Genomic DNA, 15616 nt, shown 5'->3' on the forward strand with positions numbered 1-15616 from the left:
AGAAGAAGAGTTGGAAGTGATTAATAAAATATTAATAAAAATAGGAAGAGAGGAAAAAATACTTCACCATGAACTAAGAAGACTGGAAAAAAAACCTAGAAGGTTATAGGAAAGTTACAAACCTTACAAACAGTTTACAGGAAATTTTCTGAGGTTTCTAGGAGAACAGCAAGGAATGTAAAATTAGCCATCAAAGATGGCACCATTTGTTGTTATGTAAGCTTCTTTTTCATTTTTTGCAGAATTATCTAAATGTCATTTAAATATACCCCAAGAAAAGTATCTTTTTCTTCTCAGCTAGATGGAAGCAACTGTTATGTATGTTTATGGGCATAACATTATTTGACATTTAACATGTTAAATATAGCATAATTGTATTATATTAATATTTACTTTGTAGGTACACATGTTTTCTCTTACCAATTTATAATTGGTAATATTCATGAAGGCAGGAACTTAAACCTATCTAGAAGAGTTTTGCATTAATGTTGAGCTCTACCTCTAGTACTGTCAAGAAAATAAAAGGGGTAGGCAATGATATTTATGATTAATTAGAATCCTGTGGTCCTCAAACAAGCTGACTACAAACCCAAGCCCATATTCACTGTAGGAGCCTTAAGCTTCTCAAATATGTTTCTACTATTTGATCACTAAGTAAAGGGATTTTCAGCTTTCTTCAGTGGGAATACCCTCCTGTGATTTTCCCTAATTCCAATATTTGGGTTCATTTCATGTACTTCATGATTTTAACATTTTTGGTCATGTCTTCTTTTAACTACTGACTTTAAAGATGGGGACAGACTTTTCAATAACAAAAAAAGTTCCTCAATCCCTCTGGATCTTTTTTTTTCTAATGTGAATTTTCTATATGTACAGTTTTTAAACAGAACCACATGAATTATATATATATGAATTATATATATATACATACATATATATATATGTATGTATTGTGATTATACATAAAAGTCGAATAGAATTGTATGCTTTGTTTCATGCCAGATAACATATAGGCTTCTCTTGGCTGTTCTGACCAAAGTTACCATATTGGGTCAACTGTCTTCAGGAGTAATCTAGGACAATTTTTCACTCTCTCCTTTGTTGCCAATTATAGTTCAGTGCTCTCCATGCTAGAAGTATAGCTTGGATTATTTTTCCCTTAATAAATCGCCTTGTACTTGGCTACAGTGAAATTTGTCAATTTTATATCGGGAAGTTCAGATGCATTAACTTGGCATTTCACTAGTCAGTCTAGTAAATCTCAGCTAAATAAATTTAGAGAGTTACTTTAAACACTCTCTTCTAGGTTCTTTAAAAATTTTCAATACAACTAGACTTCATATCAATCATTAGAGGATACAACTTTTATACTTTTCTATTCAGAAAAGTACTTTATCTCTATTTTTCTTTCACCCACCCAGACTCCTATCCTCAAAAATTCTTTCCCCAATTCCATAGTTTTTTTTATTAGTCTTTAATGTGAATACATTTCTAAAGCTTTTTATAAGTTAAAACAAATTATGTCTACTGATTCTTTTTTTTTTTCTCACACCAGAAAGACCTGGTTTAAACTCTGGAATAGACTAAGTATATTATTTTTTCTCATCTTAACAGAACCAGCAAACATAAACTGGGGCCTGTTGGTCTTTACTCACCTACTAGAATTCTTGTTCATGACTTATTACAAGGACAATGAGGTTTACGGAATCTACATCCACACATGATGGTGAAGAATTTTATACATTCTGTTTTCCATTTGTTCTTTATATTTTGCTTCTCTAAATTTGGATCACATTTTCTAAATACTTCCTTTAAATACCAACTGCATTCTTTTTTTTTCCTCTCCCAAACATTCTTGGTACTTTTGAGTCTTAAATGGCTGCCATAGATCACCCAGAAGATGCTTTGGGATCCCTATGAAAGCACATGAGCTTAGAAATTATTGTGCTGTAGATTTTCCTTTCCAAGAATAATTCTCTCTAGGGAAAAAAAAAAAAACTTGAATAAGAGCCATTATTTTGCTGTTACCATGTGCTGGAAAATTTCAGCCTGAGTAATGTCTTCAGAGACTGTTCCCTTCAATTAATATGCTGTGTTAGTTAAAGTTCGCCTTGGAAACCAGCGTACTCCAACTAAATCACACTTAAAAGTGCTTTTAAAAGTTTTTTCATTTTTCTGTTGCTGTTATTCATAATATTGTTATAATAAAAGCTTGACTGATCAGACACAGCTGCTTAGCATTCAGTGTTCAAGAGTGTTCCAGTGTTTCTGATTTATGGCACCTGCATATATATTTGACAGGCTTTCAAAAAGGATGACCCTCTGACAGAAAATGAAGCCCTAGGAAGTAGGCAGGAAGGAAAGGAGAGAGGAAGCAGTGGTGCTCCGGAGGCTGAACTGTAATTCACACAACACTCTGAGCCTTCAGAGCTTCCACACCTCCCAATTCACAGGAAGAGAACTGTTTGCTTTTGAAAAATAAGTTTATGTAGAATCAATACCATGTGCAGAATTTATCAGTTGATAAATTTTTCTCTTCCTCCCCCCCCAAAAAAAAAACCTGAGTAAATGTTGAAAAATAACCAAGAAATTGCTCTAGGAATCTAAGACATGGAAAGTAATGTGAAGCTTACTATAAAAAATAAGGTAACATGAAAGCCAGAATTCTCAGCCCAGAACCATCTTTTGTTCCCTCTCTCTTGGATCACTTATTGCTAGCAATTAGCAATCAAAAAAGCAATTAAGCTAATATCACCACAGGAAAATAGATATAACAGTGCATATATTCAAATGACTTGTATTTATGTATCAGATTCCAAGAACAAAAATGAGATCAGATAAATGTAGGGACCAAGGGTTTAGAATAACACATATTGCTCTTACATGGTGTATGTGTAAAAATTTCACACCAGATGTTGACCAATACAAATATTTCCCCATTTGAAAGGTCTTAAAGATCGTTATTTAATGATGATAATATTCTGTTGGTTTTCTACTACCCCAGCAACTTGCTTTTCCAAACTTTTCTACCTGGACTTTTGAACTGTCCATGATCTGGTCCTAGTGTGTGCATGTGTGTGTGTGTGTGTGTGTGTGTGTGTGTAAAAATTTCTTTTTCACAATTTCCCACTGTACAGTCTCCATTCCTGCCACACAGGTCTGCTCATTGTATCTCTGTCCCCTCCTCTATGTCATTTCTTTGTTCATGCTGTTTCCTTTGCCTGTCAAATTTTCCTGATCCTCTCCATCTGATTAAAAGTTACACATTTTTCAAGATCCAATTTGAGACCTTTCTACATAAAATCTTCCTTGATTAGCCCACATTCACCTCTTTTACCTGAGCTCCTATTGGATGTTACAGAATCATTTAATCTTAAAAAAAAAAAACACAACTCCTGTTTCTCTTCATTGAAATCTTTTTAAAAAGTGAAAGATTTATATGCTCTGAAGAGAAACCTGAGTGTATAATCATTAACTCTTAGAGCTGGAAGGAGCAAGGTCTGTCTTGTCAACCCATCCTGACCAACAATTTCTTCCATAAAATAATTTGGCAAGTGATCCAGCCTTTTCTGGAAGACTTGTAGAGGGACTCTATTAACTTCTGAGGCAGGTAAGTGGTGGATTAGATAAGAGTGCTAAATTAGGAAGACAGTTCAAATGTGAAGTCAGAGAATAGCTGTGTGACCTTTGACAAGTCTCTTAATCTCTGTTTGCTTCAGTTTCCTCAGCTGTAAAATGGGGGTCATAATAATACCTACCTCAAAGGGTTTTTGTGAGGATAAAATGAAATAATATCTGCAAAATGCTTAGCACAGTGCTTGGCACAGAGTAGATGCTATATAAATGTTACCTATTGTAGTTATTATTACTATTATTATTTGTTGTTGTAAGACAGCCAATTCTACTTTCACATGGCTCTAAGTCAAGAGTTTTTTTTATTTTTGTATTACATAAATACTTCCGGCAGTTTGGTAGACTCTATAAACACAATCTTCTCAGAATGATGTTTTTAAATGCCTAACATAAAATATATGTAATATATACGATACATGTATAAATAATATATAATATGAAACAAAATATAAAATGAAACATAGTTATCAAAGTACAAACAAAAAGTAAGCCACCAGATTACAGTTAAGAATCACTACACTAAAAAATTAGAATGAGCCAAGTCTGGAAGATGCTGGCTTATTATATATTTTAGATACTTTACAGTCCTAAATTAAAAATACTAGCTAGTTTTAATAGTCATATCAACTAAAATGCATTTTAAATGATATAAACACTAAGTATTAATTCAAATGATCCAGAAGACTTTTTCTTCTTCATTCAAAAAAAAAAAAACCAAAAAACTAAACCATGTGTGTGTATGTGTGTGTGTGTGTGTGTGATGTTTAAAACCAAAGTTTTTAATAAATTTTGCTAAAGAACTAAATGACCCACACAATAGTCCTGTATTCATTGGTACTTGGTTACCTAACTTAGAGCCAAGAGAGACTAAGCTGCCTTTCAGTGCACACTACAACCCTTTGATCAAAGTAGTGACCCTGTGGGGGTAGAAGACAGCACAACAAAGGTGGTGAATTCTTATTCTTTAAGGAGAGAACAGTGGGAAAACTTCCTGCTTCATGTTCTTCCTTCCTCCTATCGACTATATTCATATTATCTGTCACTAAGTCACAGTTCTTTTTCTTTCTTTTCCCTTCTCATATTTTGTCCTGCTCTCATTCCTTTTGTCTCCTGTTCTCCAGCTGGTTCTCAAACCCTTTCCCATTTCCTAATATTGTAACAAAAGAAACCCTATAATAAACCAAGAGAGTATATAGAGTCACCAAAGGTAAAATGTCGTTTTTAACAACTTGCTCCTAAAGATGGGAATATAAGCAAGAAGGCAGGGAGAGGCTTCCAAGTACAAATCTTCCCATCAAGGAATTCACCTTCCCAACTTGGTGGAAGAACAGGATTGTCAATTGCAATGGAAGAATGAGGTGTGTGTGTGTGTGTGTGTGTGTGTGTGTGATGAGGAGAGTGGCCAAGTGGTTATGAATTGACTGTTACTGAGGTGGGAAACATGCAACAATACTTAACTATGCATTGCTTGGGCATGTCTAATGGATAGAATAAACTTATAACAATAAGGTATTCTTCAAGATGTACATATACTTAAATAACCAAATAACTAAAAGGGATATGCATATTTATTTTCTTCTCTTAGTACTTTGATACTACCTTTCACTCAGAAGATTGTAAGGTTACGAAGTCCCACTTAGCACAAATTTTGTCTTCTCACTTTCAGTTTAACAAGAATTTATAGAACTTTCAAGATTTGCCTAAACCTGTGCTAGACACTGTGGAAGATAATGGACAAAGAAGTATAAGGCAAAATCCCTGAATTTCAGATGGAGAGAGAAGAGCTTATGAAGCTCTTTTTTTAAAAATAGATTTTTTTTATTACGTATTTTTTGAGCAAGAAGATTCAGGTAGAAACTTAGTAGAAACTTACTTTATAAAAAACAAGTACAATAACCACTACTACCTTTGTTAAGACACTGCATCTCAGTGTCTATATCAAATATATATTTAATCCACAATCTTTTCATTTTAGAAATCTGTATTTTAAATTTTTTTTCAGCTATCTGTAGATAATTGTGGGTTTTAAGCATGTTCCATGTGCAATTCAGAACAAAAAGATACATACATTGCTTCTTCTAGACTACTAAAGATAGTTACAATTATAATTTACAATTTACAATATGTATTACATAAACATCATAATAACTACCAAAGCTTGTGCTTCACTCAAATTGCCTTAAAAAAAAAAAAAAAAAAAAAAAAAAAAAAAAAAAGGAACAAACAAGGTTTTTGAGGCTTGGGAAAAAAAAAAAAAAGACCTATGAATATGGGGACCAGTGAAGAAAAATGTGAATGTTATCAGATCAGCCTAAGTTTGCACAAGTTTATTGCCAAAGAGTTCACCAAAAATTTCTGACTAAAGTAAATAATGAAGACTTTCTAGTAAGATGTAGAGGGATAATGATCTAGATAGATTGAACTCTAACTAGCTATTCTGGCATCTGAGTCAAATAGCATGAAATAGCTGCTTAGATAAGTGGCATCATTTAAATCCTCAAATAAACAGGTCAGGAAAACCTTATATAACCCTGTAGTGTGAGGAGAAAGCCACCAAACTTTTAAGAAGTTACAGATAGGGAAAAGCAGACTGGGTTTAGTGTGAAGTCAGTTGGGTAGGAGAGAGTACAGTGAATGAAATAGCCATCTGGGAGTTTCCTATTTTAACTCATTTTTTGCTAACTAGTTTCTCAGCAGCTGAAGAAAAGAAAGTTCTTTCAAAATGAAAATGTAAACATTCTAAAATTGTACTTTTCAAAATCACTTTTTACACCCTCTCTATTTTTGGCACTCTGGGGCAAAGTAACAACTGAGCTCTGTACATAAATGGAGAAAACATCCAAAGAGATGATATCACAGATACTTGTAGTAGTGAAGTGGGATATAATTAGTGACTATCATTGTCATCTGTACATAGGTTTTCTCTTTTTAAAATATATTTTTCAATATATGCATCTCAGATACCTGCTAGCTAAGGAACCCCTCATTAAGATAGTTCATTGCTCTAGGTCAGGGTATGAGATCTGAGATGCATTCTATTCCTAGCCATATCTGTCTGCCCAAATTATGTAATTGTAAAAAAGTATTTTATAAACTGCATAATACTATGTAAATATAAAGAGCAAATATTCTTCACTATAGGCACAATCTATGCCCGTTGTCTTCATTTTCTTATTCTTTTAGCTAAATCATTTGTTTCTAAAAAATAAAAAACCTAAACGAAGTGTGAGACTTTAAGTTGGAGGTCAATAAAAAAATGGTTTATTCAAGAATCTGAAATCAGTGCATTTCAACTTTTTAAAAAAGTATTTTTCCTACATATTTATCTTAATGTTTCTGTGAAAAATACCAACCTAGGATATAGCTAGATTCAAGTTTTTATCATTCAAAACAAACAACTTTCAAATTTAAATTGTTGCTATTTTTAACAAAGATTCTTATCTCCAGACCCTTCTTTCTCTACTGGTGGTGATGCTGAGACTTCATGCATAAATTAATCACAAATTTTTATGTTGCATGGAAAATTAGAGGCAGGAAAAGGTTTTATTAAGAAAAATAAAGTGTCGTACAATGATTGTTTTTGTAGAAATTCAAATTAATAAATTCTATGTTTCATTTTCTATCTGGAACTATTGCTTATCATAGTTAGACTACAAAGTGTATCTATTTACTTACTCCCATAGGGTATGCCACCTATAAAGTTATTGATTAAAATTTGGGGGAAATCTATTTAAAACATTTCATGTTATGATTCACAATAATATGGCATTATCCTCTTACATTATTAATAAAAAATGAAATAACAATAAACTGTTAGTAGAGAGTACTTGTTATCAGTACAAAGAAAATTCAAAGTTGTATCTACTTTAATCAATAAGTTAAGTCTTAAAGAATAAATTCACTTCAATAAAAAGGAAATGCCCATAAGTTTTTCACAATGAAAAGGCAACAGTATTCATTAACACTGACAAGCTCTCCCTGGCAAACATATGTAAGAATATAAGACAATGCTATGAGGAAGTGATACAAAAATGAGTCATCATTATCTATCAAAGGCAGCAGCTTTGTGAAGTTTTCTCTCCAGGTGAGAAGTGAAAGAGGTGGCCAGGTGACTGATTCATATTTCCAGGAAAAGCCCTATACAGAGAATATGCCAGGATATTTGCTGGGTATTTTTAAGGAACTAAAAATATTTCCTTACTAGACCCAACTTGTATTCTATTTGATTACTATTTAAAGCTAACAACTTTATCTGACAGAAGTGTGCTATATTTTGAGGAGACATTTGTAATTCAATGCTCTAAAAAACCCAAGAGCTGACAAAAGAAGAAAACATGTCTTAATATTTCCATGCTCATATTGAAAATTCAAGAAGACAAAGGGTAACAAATATTTTGTAATAGAAGCTTAATGGGGAAAAATTTTCTTTTATTTGATTTACTGAAGTTCTGGGTACCAATTTATGTTTTTGGTTAGAATGTAGAAAGAAATCATTAAGAACTGCTTGTTTTCATTTCTCTAGTGCCTAGATCAATGCTTTGCACATAGGAGACAATAAAAGGATAGCCCAGTACATTCTAATATATAGCCTACAGTTTAGAGAAATGGATTTGAAATTGGGATCAATGTAGTAATCAGTCATAGTTTTACAGGCCTGATAATGAAACAAATCTCCTCCTACTTGTTCATCCTTCATTTTCCTAGAGGACCAGTGACTTCAGGAGGGTGATGCTTTGACTTAAAAATGAACTGGATTTAAGTGAGGCAGGGCTGTGTCCATCCTTGGGAGAGGACAGAGGACAACAGAATGATAGAGCTAGGAGAATGCACTTCAGATCTCATATATTGCAACCTTGAAATTTTAGAGTTGAGAGAAATGAGGCCTAGAGATACTGTGTCTTGTTCGAGGTCCCCCTAGTAGTGGATATGAATCCAAGTCCTTTGCCTCCTCAGCCAGTGGTCCACAGAAGTGTGGAATGGGTCATATGTTGTTGGCTGTGGTGAATGTGTTTATTTATTTCACTTATGGCACTTCATTGTTACAAGTGAAGCCACTATGGGGGTCAGGATTAAGGCACTCCTTGAGGGAAAAAAAGTGCTAATAAGATATTTTTTAAAATAATAGATTTCAAAAGATTCAGAGAAAGCATAGATAGATTCCATGACTAAAAATTCTATTGGAGAAATCAGCTCAAGGGGCATGGGATGCTCTGGAAAACACAATTTTGATTATGAGGAGAAGAGAAGATAGAATAAGCATTTATATAGTGCTTACTATATGCCAGGCATTGTGTTACTAAGCACTTTTTGCAAGTAGTTTTTCATTTGAATCCCGCAACCTTGAAAGTAGGTGGGTGCTATCGTTATTCTCATTTTACAGTTGAAAAAAATGAGGCAAACAGGATTAACAGACTTGTACTATGTCTAAAGACCAGATTTGAACTCAGGCCCAGCAGTCTAGCTCTTACACCAATAATTGATGATAAACAAAAGTATTCTGATGAGGAAGAAAAGAAAAAGTTATGTAAAAATACAGATGTAGCTAGAGAACTCAGCAAGTGTCTCAAATTTTTAACATATTAATTTGAAGCTGAAGGGCAATAACAAGATAAACACAAGGATAGGTTACCAAGGATGGATCCAATAATAGTAAGGTCTTCTATAAGTAATATAAAAAAAATGCTGAAATGCAGAATGAGTAGAAGTAGGTGATAAATACTGAGAATAACCAAGTGCTTAAAAGGCATGCTGGGACAGTCAAAAGGCCAAAGAATGTATAAGAACACTTCTTAGAGTAGGTGAGATAATAATGTACAACAAAGGGAAAACAAAACTACACAACCTTTTTTTTTCTTCTCAAGAAATGCTCTTCAGTACAGGATATATAAAAATGTTTTAACAGGGAAGGAATTAAAATTGAAAAAAAATGAAAATATACTAAAAAAACCAAATTAATTGCTCTTAATTCAAGTCACTAGGCCTAGATAAACAACATTCCAAAAGACCAAAGGAACTTGAGAATATGATTGTTTACCATCTGCTACTGATAGGGAGAATAGTTATTGGGAAACTATTCAGTTTTAATAATGGGAGTCCACAGTTCAAAACTGCAGTCAGACATGTAATGTAGTCTTAGAGTCTTAGAATATATTAATATAATTGTAGTATACAAAATGAGAGATCTTATAGTTTTTGGTCAGCTAACATCTGAATATTGCATTCAGTTCTAACTGCTGAACTTTAGGAAGGACATTTATAAGCTGGAGAGCATGCAGTGGAAAGGTAATAAACATCATGAAGTGAGGATTTGTTGAAGGAACTAGCAATTTTTAGCACAGAGAAGGCTATTCCCCCATTTGGGGATGGGGTGGGGGCAAATTACACTTGTCTTCTCTCTGTAAGTCTTTTTATGCAGATGTGAGATTAGATTTTCTCTCCTTGGTCTCTCGATGGAATTGGCATTAATAGATGGAAGTTTGAGAAATGCATATGTACTCTGAAAAGAAGGAAAACCAATTAAGAGTTTTGGAAAAGAAGAATGGTTTGCCTCAAGAAGTAGTGATTTTTTTTTCCATCGCTGAGTTCTTTAGTTAAGAGATATGGTGACCATTTATTGTAGATGAGAATCATATTTTGGGTAAGGACTGAACTCTCAGGACTCTTCCAATCCTGCAATTATCTAATTTTGTGATTAATCTGACTGCATAATGGCTGGAATGCTGGATTTCAGAGGAAGGATTAACTGAGGAGAAAAAGGTTAGAGAAGGGGAAACCACCAGCTCCTTAGCATCTAGAATCTTTAGGAAGAAGAAGAATGGAAAGGGAAGAAAGAGAAGGGAGAGAAGACATGGAAGGTACTTCAGTAAGAGAGCAGAAATAGTCATGCAAAACAAGAAAAATGGAAAGCTACATTGTAGCATATTCCCCTCACTCCCAATCCTCCAAATGGGATGTCTAGAAATGTGTCAATCCCACTCCATTAAATAAACTTTATTAACAGCATCAGTGTAAACTATATCGAGGACAGATGTTTCTCAAGGCCCGATCTATGAATTACACAGTTGGTGGACCTAGCCATTCCTTTTCCAAGATACAAGCTCAAATTCATCTTTCTGGATATCCTTTTAAATCATAATGGATTTGCAGGTTAAAGATCTCTCTAATACAAGACTGCACAAAATTTCAATGAAATTTAACAAGCAATTATTAAGAACCTATTATGTGCAAAGTATTGTATAAGGTGTTGAGTAGGGACACAACCCCCCAAATAAATGGTTCCTATAGTAAAGCAGCCTGCAACCTATTGGGTAAAATGGCTTTTGTAATGATAGAGAAAAGCAAGAGATGAGATGGTAAGTTTAACAGCTAGAACAGGTACAAGCCTGGTTTGGATAAAATACAAAAGGGGAGAAATCTGAAAGAAGTCTGTAAGTACACTGAGAAGTAAACAGCTAAATATCAGGAGATCTGAAGAGAGAGAGAACACTATGAACTGAGGAGACTCCCAGCCCAAGTTAGACTGAAGGAAGAAAAAGATCACCTGGAAGCAGAGAGGAGACACATGCACATATTTGGTACCTATTTAGTTGTGTACAAGCGGCATCCTCTAAGAGTAAGGTTAGCTTTCTGAGGGCAAGGAATCTTTCATTTTTGTCTTTATATCCCCAAAGTCTAGCAGACAGCAAATACTTAACAACTAAGGGGCAATGACACTTACTGAAGAGTTTTGGATTTGGAGCAGCAACATGTGGGTTTGAATTGTGGTTCTGATATTTCCTAGCTGTGTAATCACAAGTAAATCACTTAACCTTATTATCAGATTCTACATTGATTAAATTAAGATAATAATACCCATGGTAACTACTTCATGAGGTTCAAATGAGATGTAAAATATTTTGAAAACTTTAGAATGCTTTATAGACTTCCATGAACATGAATGAAGAACAGTTTATTATAAAAGCAAAAAGGCACAAAAATGGGGTGTCAAGTTTAAGAAACAGCTAGAAGCTCATCTAGTTGTAATATAAAAGGGGAGTAACATGAAATAAGGGTGGAAATGTAGATTATGAGGCTTATAAAAAGGACAGAAATCTAAGAAATTAATTTAGAGAACTTATATTTTTATTTACATGAGAAACCAGGAATTTTCCTTTCCCTAAATTTTGTAATGTTTTATAGAAATTATTTTTTTTTTTGCAGGCTTTGTTTTAGTCATTGGCCTAGTAACTTTTTACCGAATTGGTCCCTACACCAATTTGTCCTGGTCTTGCTACCTGAACATCGGAGCTTGCCTTTTGGCCACCCTAGCAGCTGCAATCCTCATCTGGAATATTCTTCACAGAAGAGATGATTGTATGGCACCTCGTGTTATTGTCATCAGTCGCACCTTAACTGCTCGATTTCGTCGTGGGCTAGAAAATGATTATGTGGAATCACCATGCTGAAAGTCAGGAGAGGTAGTGACTATGTTTTAGATCAGGATAGTGTCTGTATACATGTGATAATTTAAAAAGTAGAAACTGATGGACATTACAAGATCATTTTCAATATTTGTGAAGTGACTTTTGATTATTAATTTTATGGGTTACAGCTATATACATATGTATGATACACATAAATAATATGTATATTATATATAAATAGATTATATAACCCCTACCCCTACTTTTGTACAGTGATAAATTTTTTATGTCACATAATTTCACAAGCACACATTTTTCAAATGTAGTAGCAAGCCAAAATTTGTGAAATTATTAAAGAAATATGCAAGATGAAGCTACTTTATTCTCCATCTTAGTTTTTAAGATTAATTTATTCTGACAGAAGTCATGCCTCAATCTTGGTAAGGCTTCAACTTTGGGAATGCTGAATACACAGAAAGACTTAGAAAATGTCACAGAAATATGTTAAGTGTAGCTGCATTTACAACCAAATGGTTAAAATTTTCTTACAGAACCTTGTCATTGCTTTATATTATGCCCCAATTATTTTTATAATTTAAAATAAAAGATGAACATGCTGAACTTTCTTTTTAAAGTTTAATTTTCTCCACGAAATTATATGAATTTATATTATTTTGTCATTTTGGTGGGCCCATTATAAGAAGAAGGGTCAAAATCATGTCCTAGAAATGCGATGGAAAAGTATGGATGATATCACTCTCTTTACATTTTCTATATAAATGAGTTTTCAAAGCACTATTTCTGCAAAAAGCATGAAAATTGAGTTCTTTGATATGTTTTGGTGTCTGGAAGATTATGAGGGAAATTAACCTATTTTGCTTTAAAAAATTTAAACCATCAAAAAACTCACTTAACCATTTTAATAACTATATTTGTATGCATACATTTAAAATTATATGAGTTGGCTCCAATGTTTAGGTAGCCCATAACAATCCAACAGTGATACTATGTGTAAATAATAGCAATCACTTTTTTCACGACATTTTAGTCTATTCACTAGTTTTTTCTGAATGGGTACAAGAAATCTTAATGCACATGTCAACATAATGATTAAGAACAACAACTTGTTAAATATATGAAGGTTATGAAACCTTGTATTGTTTCTGTTGTGACTAAATAAAATACTTCTGAAATTTAAGTCTCCATTATTCCAATTTAGCATAGGTTCTTAAATGCCCACCATTACTACATGAACCATCCAATTTAACTAGAAGAATCCCATTTAACTTTATAGAAAATCTTTCAAGGCTATTTAAAATAGAATCTTCTTTTTGAGTATATTGTTAAAAAGAAATGAATATGCAGGATCTCATGTTTTATACTATACTATACTATAATTTTTGATTTAAAAAAGAAATATAATTCACCTGCCATTTTAAACCATTGATACCCTAGAAAAATACATATCAATAAAACTATTTACCAATCATTTGTTATATCTTTACCACACAAACGGGTACACCAGAGCATGTGATTATTTTGACAGCTTATTCAGTACCTGTATAAACACTGATAGGTCTTGTCATACTTCTGCGGGACTTTTTAAATTAGAGATAATGCACTAAAATTAGTTGTAATGAAAAAATAGAATATTTAAGATAACTTTACTATATATGAACTATTATAATGATCATTAAAACTAAACATTAGATATGTGGTTAGAAATAATATAATACCACTATGTTTACATTAAACGAATCAAGTTTTAAAAGATAGGTCAACCATATTATTGCTTTCCCAGTTATTTGAAAAGCTATCTTGTCAGTGTTGTCAATATGAAAAAAAACAATCCCCCAATTTCTGCAAAGCAGATTGGGGACAAAAGGAATTAGGGGAAATACTGTCTATGATTGAGGTGACATTTTAAAAGATGCTATATATTCTACAGAACTATCCATTAACTCTCATTTCAAAATGACTTTATTTCATTCACATTTATCTACTTCAATTCTGTTATTAATGATGATCTTCCATCAAATTTAATATTTGCCAACTATTTCTGCTAGTAAACATCAAATTTTTCTGGGTACCGATAGAAAGCTGTTTACAAAGAACCTCTGCCTAAACTTATGAATCCCATTGGAGTGTAGTGCAAGTTTTAAAAGTTTAATTAACTTTTAACTTTTGTTTTTCTATTAATCATTTATCAGTATTAGTATTTATTTGTAAATCTGACTAGAGATCTAAATATTATTGGTGTGTAACAACTGCAAAACATTTAGTTAGAAAGTATTCAAAACACTTTTGAATAAAAAGCAAAATAATTAAATAAGTAAGATATGATGATCTGAGCACTGAAGAGTCAAAAGAGCTTTGTTCATCTGTTTCCTACCACCAGATGTGTTTAAATAGAACCCCCTTTCTGTGCAACAGAATGTACTAGGCACGTCCTGGCATTCTACTAATCTCAATGGAATTTCACAGAGTGACAAAAATCATAAAATACATTGTGAAGACTGTAACAAAAGAGTTAATTATTTTTAATCTGATTAAAGAGAAAAGGAAAGTATTAAGTGGAAGAATCCCCAAACATATTAAGACATTCTTTCAAAACTTTAGTGAAAATAATCCTCACCTTTTGATGAGTTTGATGGATTTGAAAGCTTCATCCATATCTCCAATGGTGACAAAGAAGCTGAAATTTAGCATGGCTTCCCGGGTAGTCTTGTCACACTCTTCTAGCCCAATAAAATCTCGTAGGGGTTTCTTGCCTACCATTTGGGGAATCCGATGAGTTGTAGAATCTACTTGATCTTCTTTGTCTGTCTCACCGGGCTAAATGGTAAACACCATCATTTAATTATTTATTTACATATATTGCCAATACCTATTCTCTAATTTCAACTTTTGCAAATTTATTTATTATTATTATTATCATATCACAGTCCAAAGAAACTGACCCATTTCCAGGAACACTGAATTAGCTGTAAATGGACTAAGGTCCTGCCCAAATGCAGAAAGACATTAGGATATTTAAAAACCATTAGGGCTTTTGGCTGTTACTTCAAATGTAGAACAAAGACAAAAAAAATCCTATTCAACAGGAACTAGTTGAATTATTCTATCATTGTTTAACTCCTTAAAGCTACATTCTCAAAGTTTCAGTATTTCATAAATATCTTTCTTTTTCCTATAGACTATGCTTATTTGTCTCTCTAATAATGATAATGATAATAAAAAACCTAGCACTTATATAGTGCTTTAAGGCCTAGCTTCTTAAACTGTGGTTTGCAACCCGATATGAGATCTCATAACTGAATGGGGGGAATCACAAAATTATGATTTATTATTAGTAAATGTTTGATTTGTATATCTATTTTATATACCTATATACCTGAAGTCATGTAAAAATGTCTTGTATAAAAAGAGGTCATGAGGAGAAAAAGTTTAAAAAGTCCTACTTTAAGGTATGCAACTTTTTTGTCAGGTTATCTCATTTTATCCCTATTTAAAGATGCACATTCCCTTCCTGCCATATTATTGAATATGACATTCACGATAAAAAATGAGTTTATATTATC

The 15616-nt window shown here is 32.9% G+C and overlaps 2 protein-coding genes across 4 annotated transcripts in view; one reads left to right on the plus strand and one right to left on the minus strand.

The window, feature by feature from the left end:
* TMEM204 (transmembrane protein 204) overlaps positions 1-13233 on the plus strand; it is a 48775-nt gene extending 35542 nt beyond the window's left edge. Inside the window, exon 4 of the mRNA XM_012543252.3 lies at positions 11833-13233. Within this exon, the coding sequence (XP_012398706.1) occupies positions 11833-12077 (245 nt within the window). The 3' untranslated portion in view covers positions 12078-13233. The remainder of the gene's footprint in view (positions 1-11832) is intronic.
* Positions 1-15616, minus strand: part of IFT140 (intraflagellar transport 140) — a 198496-nt gene that overhangs the window by 60393 nt on the left and 122487 nt on the right. For all 3 annotated transcript variants that reach the window (XM_031945786.1, XM_031945784.1, XM_031945785.1), the window contains exon 18: positions 14671-14870. In XM_031945786.1, the coding sequence (XP_031801646.1) occupies positions 14671-14870 (200 nt within the window). The remainder of the gene's footprint in view (positions 1-14670; positions 14871-15616) is intronic.

This window comes from Sarcophilus harrisii, chromosome 1, assembly GCF_902635505.1.
Source record: "Sarcophilus harrisii chromosome 1, mSarHar1.11, whole genome shotgun sequence".
Taxonomy (NCBI): domain Eukaryota; kingdom Metazoa; phylum Chordata; class Mammalia; order Dasyuromorphia; family Dasyuridae; genus Sarcophilus; species Sarcophilus harrisii.